The sequence below is a fragment of the Glycine soja genome, chromosome 5 (assembly GCF_004193775.1).
Source record: "Glycine soja cultivar W05 chromosome 5, ASM419377v2, whole genome shotgun sequence".
In the NCBI taxonomy this organism is placed as follows: Eukaryota; Viridiplantae; Streptophyta; class Magnoliopsida; order Fabales; family Fabaceae; genus Glycine; species Glycine soja.
In genome coordinates this window covers 8022055-8040577 of record NC_041006.1, presented here as the reverse complement: position 1 = coordinate 8040577, position 18523 = coordinate 8022055, and the positions used below count along the sequence as shown (strand labels likewise).

Sequence of the window (18523 nt, the reverse complement as noted above, 5' to 3'; positions counted from 1 at the left end):
ATTTCAAAATCCACAACACTTTCTCGAGGCCATCATTCGCGGCCACCACACCAGCCTCCTCATCAACGTCTATTACAACAAACTACAATTGTCAAACCCTCACCAACATTAATATGCACCTTGTTGCCATCGAGTACATACCTTACCTCCCAAATGGTCAATTTTTTTCAATTCACACTCTCCCCTATCCATCATCACTGTGTACGGTGCGCAAGTTGGAGGTGGCAATTAGGGTTTTCAGTGATGTTGATGAAGAGGGGAAGATGATGAAGGAGTTCATACATCTCAAGTTTTCGCGACAACAATTTGGTAATCGCGACCATTGGGATGCAATTGAAGGTTGGAGAATATGATTTACGTTAATGGGAAGTGTTGATGAATTGATAGTGTGTGATGGTGTTAATCATTGAGGAAGGTGTCAATCATTGAGAATGACATGAGGTATGCAAATATAAGACTCATGAATAATGTTCATTATGATAGTGTTATAGGATTTGCTTTATAATTTAATATTATTTTTTATTTTAATTTAATATTTTAAATACATTAAAAAAAGTTTTTTTAATGTTGATTATTTAATTGTCATGTCATTACTTAATTGACAACAAGGATCTCAAACAAAATTTTTAATGTATCAGGGATCAATCATAAACACAAATTATTTGGGACTAAAAAAATTTGCTTGTTTATCAAGGATTCAAAACATATTTTAGCTTATTTTTATTTAAATTAAAATAAGAGAAAATTTTATCTAAAAACAAATAAAGAATAAGGGCGATTTGTAACCACCAACTAATTTCTAACCCAAATTGATTTAAGCTACTATGAAAAATGTGAAAATTTTAAAATTATTCTCCAATAATACAATCAGTTTAAACTATCATTAATATTTAATCCTTTTTTATTTTTTAAGCTAAAAAGAAATGAAAAAATTCTAACAAAATATAATGGTTGTTGCAACCGCCACTACTTATTATGTATACCAATTTCTTAATCTCCATTTAAAATTGTGTAAAATTAATCTCTTTCTAAAATATAAAAAGAAACTTAAAATATCCTTAAAAATAGTATAGGCGGCCACAACAACCACTATTAATTATGTCTTAATTATTTAATCTATAAAATATAAAAAAATAAACTAAAAAATGCTCAAAAATGTTAGAGGAGGTTACACCTGCCACTATTTATTATGCATTTCAATTAATTCATCTTTAATATTGAAAAAGAAACATAATTTTGTTTTTGGAGGTGGATGTAACACCTTTTTTCGTAAAATAAATTAGAAAGAGTTTTATTAAAAAATTAATAGAGTTTTAGAAAAATAATGATGTTTTTATAATTAAATAAACATGGAGAAATAATTTTATTAATTAAAATAATAGTTTTAAGATAATAAAATGAATATGTGTTTTTAGAAAATAAAAATGATATTTTATTTATTCATTGACAGGGAGTACAATAGAGTTTATTTTTATAAAATAATAAAATAAAGAAAAATAGAGTAAACAATAGGTTCAGAGTACCCTAGCTATAATTAAGTCAGCTTTAACATTTATGATATGTTCTTACTTTCTCTTCCTCCCAAATTTGTTCTCCCTTTTTCTTCTTAAAAAATCATCTCTTTTTTCCGCATACATCCAAACCTGTCTCAGTAAAACTCGAATTTCAGACTCATTAACCGGTGGATCATCTTGAAATTGTAACACCACCTTCGGAACTTATTTTCTCGCATCTCTACCATTGGGATTTGGGAAATAATATCTACAAAGAGAGAATTTCCCTTGCACAGAAAAAGTAAAATTGAGGCTTCAATCCCTTCTTCTTCTCTTTAACACTTGGAAACCCTAGCAAAGCAACCAAAGGAAAAGCTTCATGAATCTTAGGAAACCTCTAGAAATACCGCTATCACTTCTTGACTACACATGTGAGCCTGCTTAGAGGTAAGGGATGAGTTTATTGCAATTGTGGTTATAATGGACATGTGTAGGAATACTTATAGGATTAAATTGAGGTTTGTTTTGAGATATTTCCTATATTTTAATTCTTCCTTTACGATTACAATTTTGGGATTGTTGTGTTTAGTGGACCAATTGATGCCTTGATGTGAATTAGTTGATAAAATTGAATGTTCTTGGTGTTTTCATATTTTTGACCTATGATTTTGATTTCTTTGATTTTGATATGATTATGTGAAATTATTTGAGGGGTTTAATCATATGAACATAACATATTGATATTATTACTATGTGACATATATATGATGCATGAGGTGTGATAACATTTTATCCTAGGATTATGGAAGTGTGATGAACTATGTGTAAGTAACAAGTTGAGTATGTGTTAAATTGCAAGATCACACATGTATTGAGATGTGTGCATTGAGTTGTGAGCTATGAATTATACAATCACACAATTGTAAGACCCTTTAAGGGCGATGAGTTTTGCGACGAGTATTGTGATAAGATCTACTATGAGAACCCGACTAGTTGAATCACTTCGAGGCACCACGAGTTAAAATGATTTTGAAAACAATTAAGTAGTTGTGTGTATTGCATAGTTCGTAGGTAAAGTCTGTATTTGTGCTATGTATATATTAATATTGTGTGATGTATATATGATTCATGGGGTGTGATAACATGTTGCTTGGGATTATAACATTGTGATTGAGATTGAGTGTATGTGATAAATCGAGTATGTGTTGAATTGTAAGATACATGTGTATTGAGATATTGTACGCATTGAGTTGTGAGTTATGAATTGTACAATCACACAACTGTAAGACCCTTTAAAAGCGACGAGTTAATGCGCGACGAGTATTGTGATGAGATCCACTGTGAGAACCCAACGAGTTTAATCACTTTGAAGTGCAGCGAGTTAAAATTATTTTGCGAATGGTTGAAGAGTTGTGTGGTTTGTATAGTTCATAGATAGAATTTGCATGTTAAAATGTTTTCTAGGTTGGACCTGAATCAGGAGGGAAAGGCTTGACAAACTCTTCAGAGTGTTGGCCTTGTGGGTAAATACACTCAATTTGAATGTTCCTTCAAGCTTATGTTGATCCCATATGATTGAAGCGTTCTTGCAAAACAAAGTGATCCTAACTGATCTCCCTATGATTTCACCTAGTGAGAGTGACCTGACTTCCAGTGTGTGGTTCGTCTTATCATGTACTCCCAAGCGCCTGACGAGGTTTTTCGTTGACATAGTATCACATTGCATATAGGATTATGTCTTAGTGTATCTATTGCATAACGCCTGTGTAATGATCATTGTGACTTGTTACGTGATGGTGAGTAATGAATTGTGTGAGTGTGAAATGTTGTGTTGTACTTGAGATGTGTTGTTTTGAACACATGATTAATGTGAAGGTGTGAAATGTGATTTTGTGATTAAATCCTTGGGACAAGTGATGTTACACAATGAGTGGTAAAATGATGTTAATTGTGCTAAGTTAAGCTTGTTATACTTGTATTATGTGTGTGTGTGTGTGTGTGTATATATATATCTATGTACATATATGAGCTTTCGTTTATCTCTATATGTTTAGGAATGCGATAACTCACTCCATTATGCTTTTTGTGTTAGGATCATGTGATGATCTCGAATCTTGTGTTCGTGCAAGCAAATGGTTTTAAAGAACCTCGTGTTAGAGGACGTTGGGACATAACGCCTTGATAAGATGGGACATTGGCATGAATGTATATCATGCAGGTTTTGATGATGCCAAAAGTTTACTTGATGAGCATGGATTGAATCAAGTCAAAGAACATGATTAAGAAAATCTAAGATAAGGACTTCGTAAATTTGTTAAAGGATTCTCAATTTGATTGCTATAGTTTGGCCTCAAAATCTTTACTGCCAAAATTCTTTTATTAAAGTTAAATTAGTTCATAAATCTCTTTTTGAACTAGTAATCGATTACTAAGTTTGTGTAATCGATTACTAGAGAGTTTGTGAAAATGACATATTAAAAATTTTGAACTGATGAACCAACGACACAAAATTATTTGAATTTTGATCTATGTAATCGATTACCAGCGAAGAGATTTCAGAAAAACTATTGAAAAGTCACAACCCTTCAAAGATATGACCGTGTAATCGATTACAAGTATCATGTAATCGATTACCAGTGAAAAAGTTTCAAAAAATCTTTTGAAAATACACATCTCTTCAAACTGTTTTGAACAGGCACAATGAACCTATATATATGTGTGTCCTTACTTCGAAAATAAGAGAATTCTTAGAGAACTTAACTTTCAAAACCTCTCTAAACATCTTTGGCCAAACTCTTGCAAATTATTGAGAATTCTTCTAGGAACTTCAAGTTGTATCATCGGCTCTAAAAGAGATATGTGAACCTTTTATCCACGTGAACCTTTTTATGCTTAGAAAATAAAATCTCTTTTATGTAATTCCACATTTCCATGTATTTTATTATATAAATATTTTATATCGGGGTGGAGGGTGTCACAGTGGCCACAACTGTCATTATTTATTATGTATATCAATTATTTTATCTATAAAATATAAAAAATAAACTAAAAAAATCCTCAAAATTATAGAGGCGGTTACAACTACCACTACTTATTATAAATTTCAATTATTTTATCTTTAAAATTGAAAATGAAACTTAAAAAATCCTCAAAAATATTAGAGGTGGTTCAAACTGGCATAAAGAGAAATTGCCTGCCACAAAACTTTGAAATTTAATGTTAGACTTGTCAGTTTGTAATTTAAGCTAAACATAGTGAAATTAAATGTTTGAAATTTACTTTGAAATTAAACGTTTGCTTTAGGGCGGATCCTTGGCAACCGTCACCAAATGTCAATTTTGGTGTAGTGATAGGAAGAAATCAATGAGAAAAAGTTTCACAGAAAGGTAAAATTGAAATTACTTCAATAAATCACAGGGTTAATGCCCAATCCCAAAAGAAAAAAAAAAGACTACTCACAGGTAGCCATGAAAACAAAGCAAACAAACAAAGAGAGAAGATTCAAACCACAAGAGGGAGAGTGATTAAGAACACCCAATCCATTGTCCTCCAAGCCATCTCAAAACTAAGTTGGAAACCCTAAAACAGACTCTAAAAAGCCTATTTAAAGAAGTGGGGCAAAAAGGGTTCAAGCCCAAATAAAGTAAAACAAAAATGCAAATACAAGTTCTATCACAGAGTTTGTTACACAATCGTGCAATTTTTTTGCATGGTCATGCGAATTATTGTCCACCAAAAAATCAACATATGAAAAATTTGGCATGGTTGTGCAGTTCTTCTAAGGGCTCCAATGAGCTTCATTTTGCCTCCATAAGACCTCCAAAGCTCCAAAAGTCAACCCGCATGATTCGTAATGCACCAAATCACTCTTGGGGCACCTCCAATCCTGAATTGGTGAAAAAAGACATATAAACATGCAAACACTAAGTCCTAAATGATAAATAAAGCATGAAATTTTAGCCAAAATGACACCTAATAATGACCTAAAATGAAATGCATCAAACATGTGAATAAATTGATAGGGCAAGTCATTGACCTTGAGGCTAAGAAGAATAAACTCTTAGAAGATTTAGAGAGTTCTCATTTGGTAGTTTCCAAAGAGATGAAATGAGATTGCCAAACTTGTGGCCAAGGTGGATGCCTTAGATAAAAGGTTGAGGGGTTCAAAACTCAAAAGAAGGACATTGATGATTTCCCTGTGAAGGTTGTGGTAGATTTGAGTAAGAAGTGTGAATTTGAGGTTGTGCACGTTTTAGGAGAGGTCAAAAGGAAGGATGAGAAGTGGGTCCTTACAGGAAAATCTTGTAACAATTTGAGATGACCTTAGCAAATGAGCAAGCTTGGTTAGGCATGACACATGACTCAATAATGGGTTACTAATTTAAGGTTAAGACGGTTGAGGTCAACCTATATGACACTTTGTGTTTAATGATGTAATTAGTTATGAGTCCCACAAAGAGAAATACATCTTGATTTACCCTTCAACAATTAATTTGCACAAAATCTTACCTAATATGTTGCCCAAGTTGCTTCTTTTTCCTTTTTTTTATTGTATTTTCTTAGAGGGGATAATTTTACAATTGACCTATATATATTTTTATATTTTAAATATGTTGTATGATTTTTCCATTGTTATTATATAAAAAATTAAGAACACAAGTGGTAAAGGGCTACTCAATTTGTTTAAGCTTTTTCTTACACTTTTTTTTTATAAATAAAATAAGAAGTTTTATGATTTTCTAATGTGTTTGTCTAAATTATTTTTACTTAAAATAAGTTATTTTCTTCTTTTTTAAGAGACAAATCCTATTTATTTCTTAAAAAAACTTATTTTAAAGTTTTATTTCCCTAAGTTTAAACAAACTCACTTAGTACCAATTTATTTTCTCTTTTATCTCTTATATCTTTTTAATTAAAAAGTTATTATATTGACCAATTTATTAAATTTTACCATAATTACCTAAAATATTATATCAACAATAAATTTTAATTAGTTGATTGAATAATTTTTTTATACTGAAAATATATAGATTAAACTTCTTATTATCTAAATTCATCACATTTTACATTACATATAAATATAATTATTTTCATATCTCATATTTAATTTTTTTTATATACTTATTTCAAAATATTTTCCTATATTTTTTTTAAAAAAGCCAACGTTATCTTAAAAGTTAAAAAAAATAAATTTTCCTTTTGACTCGGGGGAAAACCGGAAAAGTAAGGTTTAAGTTATCAAGTACAATAATGAATTTAATGAATAGGCAAACGACCAATAAACGACGACGCTTCATTCATTAGGCTAAGAGAATATCTTCATCTTCCTAACAAGACGAGAAGCTGACAGCGAATCATCTACAGAAGCTAATCAACCAAGATGTACGAAGAAAATGAAAAAATCCTTTGTTTCCGCACAACAAAACAAAAAATAAAATAAAATTCAACGCGTTGAAAATTCAACAAACACGCATTTCACATTCGTGTATAGTATGCACTAAGTACCAACTACACTCGCACTTTCCAGATTCGTTCCCACATTAATTATTACTTAATTAATTATAGAACCGTCATAATTATCATTATTATTTTTAACATAAATTGGTAATAAACTACACAATATACAAAATTCAACACCTTCCCTTCCTCCAATCCAATCCATCTAATCTCATATCATTATTTTTGTTTATTCAAAACTTCGAATTTTGACTTCAGCATTGCAAGCTCAGCATGGGGGTGAGATCAGAGTCATGAGGTGAAATTCCGATCTTTGAGGTGATACCCATTTGGTTTCTGACCCTGAAATTGAGCTTGGATGGGGAAAGTTTGGATTTTGATGGTGTTTGTGTTGGTGGGTGTGGTTGGCATTGTTGAAGGGGCAAGGAAGCACCCATCATCAGGGAGGAGGATCCACACTCTGTTCTCTGTGGAATGTCAGAACTACTTCGACTGGCAAACAGTGGGGCTGATGAACAGTTACAGGAAGGCCAAGCATCCTGGACCAATCACAAGGCTCCTCAGTTGCACTGATGAGGAGAAGAATAAGTACAAAGGGATGCATTTGGCACCAACCTTTGAGGTGCCCTCAATGAGTAGACACCCCAAAACTGGTGACTGGTAACAAAGATTTAATAGTTATAGTAATCAATGTTGCAAAGTTGATTTTTTTGGGGCGGGTGTGGGGATAGTTGGAAGGACAAATGTTAGATGCAGTTTCGTAGGTGTTTTTGCCTTTGTGGTGTTGTTCTCGAATTGCAAGTGGAGTTCCTTTGGTAATTCGTGTAATAAAGGTTTGTATTAAAGGTCAACATAGATTACTGAGGCGAAGCTTCGATTCTGATTGGAAATCGGCACCAAAAACACCTATGAAACTTCATTTATGTTTTGTTCCTTTTGGAATTTGGAGTGTGGAATGTGGATTGGTTTGTGTGGTTTGTTGTGGAGTGAGGTCAATGACATTGGCTTTGGTTCTGGTTGTCCAATTGTATGTTGGTTAGTTACTAGGACAGTTTTTAACTCAGCATGATGTGTTGTTGTGTAGCAATTGCTGCTGTTGATCTTTTCTTAGGCATGTCCAGGGGCAGGATCTGTGAGTTCTTGAAACTGTGTAGATATTGAGGGTTGATGTGGTAGCTGAATTCTTTCTGTGAATTTTGCTGTAGCTTTGTGTGGTACTACAGTTGTGATTGCTATTTTGACTTGTGAGGTTGAAAATAAGTTTTCTGATGTCAACAATATTCAGTTTTTCCTTATACACAAGACCATTGAGCTTGTACTTATCACTAGTTACAGTGCAGAGTAATGGATGAGTAATTTTGATGCTCTTGCTTCATTATGAAAAGATTTCTGCTAGTACTTATTGTGTAAGGGGCTGCTTGATTTGAGAAAATGTTTTTAGTTTTCATTTTTACTTTCTTTCCAATTTTCAAATGTTTGTATAGGAAACACTGAATCAAACTTTTTTATTGATTTTTGTTCTCCCTTTTTTTCGCATAAACTTTATATCATGATTTCAAAAGTTTATGCAGAAAAAAGTGAGAACAAAAAAATTAAAACAAAAATCAATAAAAAATTTTGATTCAGTGTTTCGTATACAAACATTTGAAAATTGGAAACAAAGTAAAAACAAAAGTTGGAAACAGAAAATGTTTTCTCAAACCACAAATGCTGCTAAATGTTTGTTCCTTCCCATATCATATCACCCCTCTTAGAGTGTTTTGAATTTTAAAACGTCCCTTTGACAAATACAACACGTGCCTATCTTATTACAAAAAGCAGAACCATTTGCTGAAGATTACAGGACGAAAAATAAATCTTCTATCTACTATGCAGGTACCCTGCAATAAACAAACCTGCTGGGGTTGTACACTGGCTTAAACATAGTAAGGAGGCAAAAAATGTTGACTGGGTTGTCATTCTGGATGCAGACATGATAATTCGAGGGCCCATTATCCCTTGGGAACTTGGTGCAGAGAAAGGAAGGCCTGTTGCAGCATATTATGGGTATTCACTTTGTTCACTCCTTTTCTTTTAATGATTTAGTGTTAGCCGCTAGATATTTACCATAACTTCCATTTCAGATATTTTTGGAAGGAGGCTAATCGACTAATACAGCTTACATTTGGCTATTAACAATTTATAACAATATGGAAGTTCTGGAAGCCTTAGCATTTTACATTTACCTTGGTCTTAATGCATTCACATGACGATATGAATCAGGGAATAGGGGCTTTTTAATACACAAGCTAGAGAGCTTTTCTTGAAGTTATGAAACTTGATTAAATCTCTTAAAAGGAGTACTTATATCTTGTATTTTATATTAGTGTTTCTTTCTTTGGCTCACCATTGAAACTTGGTATATATCTTGTATTATTTCTCCAGGTACTTAATAGGTTGTGACAATATTTTGGCTAAACTGCACACAAAACACCCAGAACTGTGTGACAAAGTTGGTGGGCTTTTGGCCTTTCATATAGATGACCTGCGAGTTTTTGCCCCCTTGTGGCTTTCAAAAACAGAAGAAGTACGGGAAGATACGGTTCACTGGGCGACAAACATAACTGGTGACATCTATGGGAAAGGATGGATCAGTGAGATGTACGGATACTCTTTTGGTGCTGCAGAAGTGAGCTCTATGCCTTAACATGATTTTTTATTTCCAGCATTATAAACTATATACTCACTATATCTCTGCGCCAACTGTCCAGCACTTCATTGCAGTGTTAAACTATTACTTTTCACTAATTATTTTGCTTGTTGCCTTCTGTCCTCCCATTTGGGTTCCCTCTTCTTCTTCACAGGTTGGACTTCGGCACAAAATCAATGATAACTTAATGATCTACCCAGGTTATGTTCCTCGCGAGGGAATTGAGCCAATTCTTCTTCACTATGGGTTGCCATTTAGTGTTGGGAATTGGTCATTCAATAAACTGGCTCACCATGATGACGGAATTGTATATGAATGTAACCAGCTCTTTCCAGAACCTCCTTACCCAAAAGAGGTATGTAAGCAATTATACTTGTTTAAGGAAACTAGTGGTATAAAAGAACAGGTTTTTTCCCCTCATGGTGTGCTCGTCTTGTGGGAGAATAAATTCCTGTGTTATCGAAAAGCATGTGTGTTACACTAATACTTTGTCATTTGTTAATAAGCAAGAATATATTCCCATGACCTATGCATTTATAATACTCAACATTTTAACTTCATCTTTTAATCCAAATATACTGAATTTATACAAATAAATAAGGCATCAGGATTTTCCAGTTTTGCTGAAATTGGAAAGCATTTATTGCAGGTAAGACAGTTGGAACTTGATCCTAATCGAAGGCGAGGACTATTTCTAAGTTTAGAGTGCATAAACATTATAAATGAGGGTCTTTTATTACAACATGCAGCAAATGGTTGCCCTAAACCAACATGGTCTAAATACTTGAGCTTTTTGAAAAGCAAAGCTTATGCAGAACTAACTCAGCCAAAATATGTGAATCCTGCTACTTTACAAATGATGGAGGATATCAAAGAAGAACATGTCGATGATGGTGCTGGAAAGCCACATCCCAAAATCCATACCATTTTTTCCACGGAATGCACCCCGTACTTTGATTGGCAGACTGTAGGACTTATGCACAGTTTCCGTAGAAGTGGACAGCCTGGAAATATCACTAGACTTCTCAGCTGCTCTGATGAGGACTTACGTCAGTATAAAGGCCATGATCTGGCTCCCACACATTATGTCCCTTCTATGAGTCGACATCCATTAACAGGAGATTGGTATTTTTTTTTTTTTTGGTCGGTTTCTTTCAATTTTCAATCCCATTATGTGAACTATTCAGTTATTGCTTGTTATTTCTGCACTGACATTTAGTGCATGATTAGGACAACTTTATGGAATGATCATAAATTGTGCTTGATTTGATGTCTTAAAATTAAGGTTCTGGGTTTAGTCTATCAATGTTATGATTTCAAAATAAATTGTGAAACTCGAATTTAAGTTATTTTTTTAATACTGTAAAACTTCTGAGCTTTGCCTTATGTTTGCTATAATATACAAGATACCTCATGCTTCAACCCGTATCCTGCAGTTATTGAGAGCCTACATCTTTTCAATGCTTCATGTGGCTGCATGATTTAGACTATAGGTTAAAAAACATGATAGCCTGTCTGTTTTATTTTAGGTACCCAGCAATTAATAAACCTGCTGCAGTCCTTCACTGGCTTAATCATGTAAATATTGATGCTGAATTCATAGTGATTCTTGATGCTGATATGATCTTGAGAGGCCCAATAACACCATGGGAGTTCAAAGCTGCTCGTAGTCATCCTGTTTCGACTCCCTATGAGTAAGCCTAGTGAATTTGATTTATTTTTATGAGACTTGTTATTGTTGATATTAATGCAATGTTGTTGACAGCAATTGGCATGTACAGTACATACATGTTTCTGCTGATGTCTGTTTTATCTTGTGTATTCAGCATGATGACTCATTTATATGTTTTATTCTTTATATACTAGCTACCTTATCGGCTGTGATAATGAGCTTGCAAAATTGCATACTAGCCATCCCGAGGCTTGTGACAAGGTTGGTGGTGTTATCATTATGCATATTGATGATCTCCGGAAATTCGCTATGCTATGGCTGCATAAAACTGAGGAGGTCCGAGCTGATAGAGCTCATTATGCAAGAAATATAACAGGAGACATATATGAATCTGGGTGGATTAGTGAGATGTATGGTTACTCATTTGGTGCAGCTGAGGTATTTTGTTTTTACATTCTTACCAATGCATACTGAGCTTACATGTTTATATGATTATGGGTGTTATAGTATAGTATTAGAGATATAACTTCTTTCAGTTCCAGACCTGGCCTTTGCAACCTTTTCAATTAATGCTGACCTTTTGGCTCTTTGATGGGAGGTGGTGTCCTATTGTCATTTGCTAGCTACATGCTCACCAACTTGTTCTACCCTTCAAAGAGCCAGGACAAATATGAGTATGAACCCTTTGGCTTTCAGTCGAATGGCTATCACATCTATTCTAGGAACAAATCAAATCCCAATTTTCAATTATAGCTATTTAAGTCATTTCACTTTTTTGATTATGAATTTTTTGTTTTACCACACGCAAGTGAATCACACTAATGTAATAAGACAAACACACAAATTGAACATAGGTTAGTTTTTTTGGATGGCAAAAACTCGAATCATCATCATCTTATATATATATATATATATGTCAGATTACATTATCTTGTATTTATTATTATATAGAAACTTATGATTCTGATAGATATGTAATTACCTAATGATCAGTAATTGATTGATATGTAATCAATACTGATTCTGATTTCTCCATTATAAATAAAGATGAGATGTGGTCATCTAAGACACAACTTACAACAGTACAACACTGTTATATGTATCAGAGCTTGTTATTCTTGGTTGAGGTATCACAAAAATCGTGTCTCACCAGGGACCCACTGTCCCCGGTGGGTCCTCTACTCATCATCTCTTTCCAGCGACATGTTTAAGCTTTTTCGGTGAACTTTCTGGCCAACAACCTACGGATCTGAACTACCTTCCACTGATCTACGTCACGCCATTGACGGTGTCTTGAAACAACCACCAACGTGCTCTCACGCACATCCTTTTGCTGTGCCAAACAATCCCTGTTCCCGGTATGTCTGGTCACCAATCCGACTGTCTTTTGCAGACCAGGCTCACTGGACAGAGGAATCCTCGCAGCCCCTCTTTGTGGTGAAAAGTACCACATGACTGCTCTGCCCTAGTTTGACAGCCTTCCCAACGCGCTTTCGTCAGTGCCTACCTGTGACCACTGTCACTTGTCTCCAGCAACCCTGACGTCACAATTGTGTCGCCGTCTGCTGCCACATGCACCCCCATGCACTTGCATCTCACGCTCTTAGTGCATGCTCTTTTCACAGATGAACAGTACCCTTCACAACTGCAGACCTCCATTGGATGCCGCCGAGCCATCATTTATGCGGCACGACCACACGGCTAGAATCGCCTTTTGTTTCTATTGAGTTTACCATATTTGTAAGAAGCTTGGGGCATATGGCATATATGCTCCAACTTGAGGGGAGTGTTAAAAGATATGATTAGATCTTTAAGTAAATATGGAAATAGAGAATAACATAATCTTACCTTAATTACACTAGATATTACTCACCTTAATTGTATCATTATTCTCATTATAAAAAAGGCTTAGCGTGATCATCCATGACAACACACAATAGTAAATAATTCTTATCATATATATATATATATATATATGTTGTAGAAAACATGATATGTTCAAACACATAAAAATAATTTTATTTGGATATATTAGAAGGATAGGAATAGATTTCCCAAAAATAAAGCCTTAAATTAAACATAAAACTGTTGTGGGGTAAATGGAACTTTATTTTAATCTTGTAGGAAGAGCTAAACTTCATGTATTTAGGGTATGGTTTGCTATAGCATCTTAAACAATAAGCCCCTTCCTAAAGGAGGAAGCAACAACTTATAAATCACAAATGTCTTTCAAGATTACCAGGGTTCTGTGCTCCCAAAAAGACTACCAGGGTTCTGTGCTGTTGTGCCTTCTTGCTATCAATGTTTTGAATACCTTAAACAAATTGATAGTCTTTCAACAGTAGTTGGACCTGTCCCCCTTTGCCAAATAAAGAAAGAAGCATATCATTTATTGGTGTAGGGTATGTAAAGCAGGGAAAAAGTGCTATAGTTTTTTATGGGTATTGCTACATGGCTTAATCTTAATCATTTTATCTAGAATAAGAGACAGTAATAGAAACATCAAAGGAGAGTACTCCAGAAATAAACAGTGCCCTTCGTGTTCTTTCTTAATTGATGGAGCAGTTTGTTGCTTGATAGCTTGAACATGGATCGAATACAAACCCATGAGATATGTAATTACTTACATACTCAACATGTTGTGTCATACCCTAACTAGTCTATCATTAATAGTATTATAAAAACTGTCCAGCCATTGCCACGTGTCGGCTGGACAGTTTTTTAAGTTTTTTTTTTTACTCTGTTATTCTTTTTTCACTTTCTTTTGCTCAAAATCTGTGCAATGCACGGGTTTCAATGCTAGTTATTTCTTACTTGTCTTTTAGGGGTTTCAATGATAGAACTTACCTTGGTCAATCGTCAATTAACAATAGCTACATCCTAGCATAGGCAATTGAAGTAAAACCTTTAACGCTATTGCTTAAGAAAGGGTCAGACACTTTTCCCTACTTTTGGGAGCAGAACAAAATAATTTTCTTTTTAAGGGTAATGCTGACAATATCGAATCTTGATATTCTGACCAGATATTAAGGTTAGATCTACCTGAATTTCAAGTAGTCAAGTAGTTCCCTTGAGCATTTTAGATGTTCCATCTTTTCTCTAGTTTCCTATAGGTATACCACTGTGTCTGAATTTTGTCTTGCCACTAGGAATTGCAATTAAGCATGTTTTTGTTTTTAGTTCTCTATGTAATTTGGCCCGGAAGAGTCTGTGACAGAAAAGAGTTACTCGTGCATTGTAGAGTGGCTACTGTAACTGAGAAGTTTGCAGGGCTCATCTTGCATGCTTTTCTTAGATTGTCAAGCTATTTCCTTTCTTTTCGATAGCCAGATTCAATTACTTCAACAACATAGTTGTTGATCTTGAATGTTGCATGAATGACCTGCACTTCATTCATTGATTTCATTTTCTGAAACTGGTTTGAGTGGTTAAGACTTCATATTTGTAGGGCCTGCAGTATCTATTGGCCAAACAATATATTCATATGGAATATTTCTGCTGCTGGACAGTAAGTTCCATATGGCACTACCAAAGAGCTGCATAGGTGGTATATTGTTATCTTAGAATCATTGGAATTGGTTCACTTCGTATTATGGATGAATAAGTGTTTGGTGTATGTTAGGTACCCATAACCACTAATTAGTTAGTTACGTTAGGTACCTATAGCTGCATATTCAATAAAATTCATTTCTTTAGTTTCAAATCTAGTTTCTATTAATGGATATCAGAGCGAGAAACCAAACAGAATGCAAAGTGAATTTTATTGAATATTTGAGAATAATAATTCTGTTGTTCTATGATATGCAAACAGGAAGCTTTTCCAAGCACCAGTTTCTTCATTAATTAAAATACATAAATTAATAAATAGATAATAAATGCTTAGATGTAAGGGTATACAATGTGAATGATTGCAATTTTAAAGGCCTTGATCTAAATAAAATTAATGAAGCAAAGAAAATATCATCTTATCACTAGCTTGAAAATGCCATCTTTTCATGGCTTTCTATTTGTAAACAAAGCCAATTGTTCAGCCCATCTAAACAAGTGTAATTGGCAAAACCTAGTTTACCTTGAAAGTTTTCCTTCATTCAACCATCCAGGAAAAGTGTTTGATCCTCTTAAGCAAGGATACCATTTTGGTGCTTTGTTTTTGTGTTGATTGCATGTCTGATGTGTCTTCATGCTGATTCCAATTTATGTTTTGGGTTCCAAATTCCATCATAACAGGACACAGCATAGAAATGGCTAGGTCCCATGGTTGTTTAAAAGAAAATGAAAAACACAGGTTGTCAGTTTTAAACAATTTTGCAATTTTCAATAATAAAAAGGAGAATGCCTTAAAAAAAATAAAAAGGAGCAAGGTTGTCAAACTCGAGAGTTTAAGTAACTCCTGAGCTTCCGTAAACTCGACTTGTAGAGTTGACACAGTAGAAAAATAAGATTAAAAAAAGACCTATTAATGGCATATAGACTTAACAAAATACTCTTACAACAACAACAATTTAACATTTGAACTACATAATAAAGCCAAATAACAAGTCACAATAATAAAGTGTAATGGTACATTAGTACTAAATAATATCAAAGTACATAAATGACCAAATTATATATAAATTCATAAAAACATAAGTTATTAAAGTGAAAACATTTTTAAAAGGAGTTAATTTCTTCAAATAGTTTAAGTCATGGTAAAATATTGTTGTTGTGTGGTCTATGGGGGGTAAGAATTATACTTGATTTCAAACTCGTTGACTCATTATCTAACTTGAGAGTTTACTAGAGATTTAACTCGTTTTGTCTATGTAGAATTGTAAAATCGTAAGAGTTTAAGAGTTAACTCGAGAATTTGATAATCATAAAAAGGAGACTAAGATACGATTGCTTGAGCAATTCTTGTATGAGCACAATGTCTATAGGCATCGTCTATCAAAAGTTTAAGATGTATTAAAATAATATCAAAGTCTCATGAAGTTATGTTGAAGTTATTTTATTATCCTGATTTTTTTATTGATTGTACCAGTAGTTACACAAGAATTGTTTGAATTTCTTTTGTTATGTACCAATTTCATTTTCTCCTATATGAAAATATATTAAGGTATAGTAAATCTTTAAGCTTATACACACACAGACACACTGTATGTTGTGTTGCATGTCAATGTTCATGCTTCATAGGTTGATGCTTTCAGTTACCCAAAAGTGGTAGAGGCTGTACTTCAGTTGACTGCATTTGGATGAAGGCGAAGCTAATGTTAACTGTTGCATGATGACTGAACAGGGAGAGTTCTAGCTGATTACAAATAAGATAATAAAAGGCTAGTGAAACCAAAGTAGTCAGGATATGACAAAGCGTGTCTAATATATAAGTAAATACAAACCACATGTGGTTGTATTGATCTGTTATCAGTGATAATTGTTTCCTCTATTATGAAAGGACATTGAGGGCCTTATTTATTTGTAAGGGAAGTACTTTCTTCATTATGCGCATTCTATTATTGACTCTTATTCTCTAGGGAGTGAACAAAATTATGTATTATGGTGTTCACTTTCGGGTGATTGTTCTAGACACAGTTTTGGACTAGAATGAACATCAATTTTCATTCCCTAATCCCTTTCATGCTGCTATGTGTGTTTCTCTTTCATGGTGTATCACACTACATAGTTTCTTATTTCCTCTTTAAAGTATGAAAAATATTTCACTGCTGTAACCAGTTTTTTTATTGATGCAGTTGAAATTAAGGCATACCATAAACAATGAGATACTGATATACCCGGGTTATGTTCCTGTACCGAGTGTCAACTATAGAGTCTTTCATTACGGATTGCGATTCAGTGTTGGCAATTGGAGCTTTGACAAAGCAGACTGGCGCAACGTTGACATGGTCAACAAATGCTGGGCCAAGTTCCCAGACCCACCAGATTCCTCACCAATTGATCTGGCCAACAATGAGGATTTACAGCGAGACCTGCTCAGCATTGAATGTGCTAAGACGTTGAATGAAGCACTAAATCTGCACCATCAGAAAAGGTGTTCTAGTAATAATTCCTTGTCAACATCAAAAGAGGACAAAAAAGAGGAAAATGGAGTCTCAAGAGTCAACAGCATAGATGCAAATGATGATTCAGTAAGCAATAATATCTCAACAAATCAATCGGAGGAATCAGCGAATGCTCGGAAAGACGAGATGCCTAGTTCTTTCAGGTTTTGGGTGATATTCTTGTGGGCATTTTCTGGAGTAGGTTTCTTGGTTGTTATTTTTGTGGTGTATTCAGGTCATAGAAGAAGAGGAACAAGGTTAAAACACGGTAGAAGGAGAAGAAGCTTGCATACAGGATTCATGGAAACGAATAGCCGTGACCGGCATAGCCGTGGTGTCGATGTTCCTCTGTAGACAGTGCTCCTTTTCTTTTTTAATGGTGTAAAGCTGATGGTCAGAATTTTAAGACTTTCATGCGAAGATCACAAATTGAAGGTTAAAAGGCATGGAAACTTGAGTGAGCCTGTGTGACATCATTTATGCAAAGCAAGTTATTCTGACCCTCAAAGAGACTTCCCATTTTTTGATATTGTCAATGAACATTTAATGATTGAGAAATTTGCAAAGGGAAAATAATCTTCTGTTCTTTAATTTGAGATTGTTTGTAGTATTTTGTACCCAGAGAACATAAGATCTCAGCAATGTATAACAAGGGATTTGATTATCCTGCAGCATAGGTGAGGGAAATTCTGTATACTTCTCATTTTCATTTTTTTACCTTGTGATAGCAAAGACAATATCTGAGTGCTGACATATTTAGTCTTTGATGTAACTTTTTTATGGATCTTATCCCTCTCAACACTTGCTGTAAAGACTCACTTATATATTAAAATCAGGTTATGAAACTTGTGTTGAATTTAGACTTTGCCAACCAACTATTCTAGATTAATTGTTGTATGCATATGCTTGCATGGGTTTCTAGTCCATCCCAGAATACTAGGTAATCCCTTACAATCTAATGTTGATCTGGGAGAGAAATAATTAACGGTTATGTTTATTAATTATTTCAAAATTTAGGGAAATATCATATGGAGGTTGTTATTTTATTTTTTTAACATGGCAGAGACTGTTTCATCCGAGGTTTGCTTCGATTATCATTTTACAACAAGTTTCTACAAACTATTCTTTCATGAATTATTTTACGGGTATGTTTGGAGAAGATTTTTCTTATACTACC

The 18523-nt window shown here is 34.0% G+C and overlaps 1 protein-coding gene across 1 annotated transcript; it reads left to right on the top strand.

Annotated features, from left to right (window-relative positions):
* Positions 1-7105: 7105 nt before the first annotated feature.
* LOC114412268 (peptidyl serine alpha-galactosyltransferase-like) lies at positions 7106-18206 on the top strand. The gene is made up of 8 exons (XM_028376092.1): positions 7106-7610; positions 8826-8996; positions 9375-9618; positions 9794-9994; positions 10289-10764; positions 11169-11333; positions 11506-11749; positions 17038-18206. The coding sequence occupies exons 1-8, from the start codon at positions 7309-7311 to the stop codon at positions 17698-17700; spliced, it is 2466 nt and encodes an 821-aa protein (XP_028231893.1). The 5' UTR covers positions 7106-7308; the 3' UTR covers positions 17701-18206.
* The last annotated feature ends 317 nt before the right edge of the window (positions 18207-18523 follow it).

What these genes read in the sequence shown, in the direction of transcription:
- LOC114412268 (XM_028376092.1), top strand. Translation starts at nt 7,309, where the DNA reads ATGGGGAAAGTTTGGATTTTGATGGTGTTTGTGTTGGTGGGTGTGGTT. An exon ending in CACCCCAAAACTGGTGACTG is followed by an intron (nt 7,611 to 8,825) that starts GTAACAAAGATT and finishes TCTACTATGCAG; the next exon opens with GTACCCTGCAATAAACAAAC. An exon ending in ACTCATTTGGTGCAGCTGAG is followed by an intron (nt 11,750 to 17,037) that starts GTATTTTGTTTT and finishes TTATTGATGCAG; the next exon opens with TTGAAATTAAGGCATACCAT.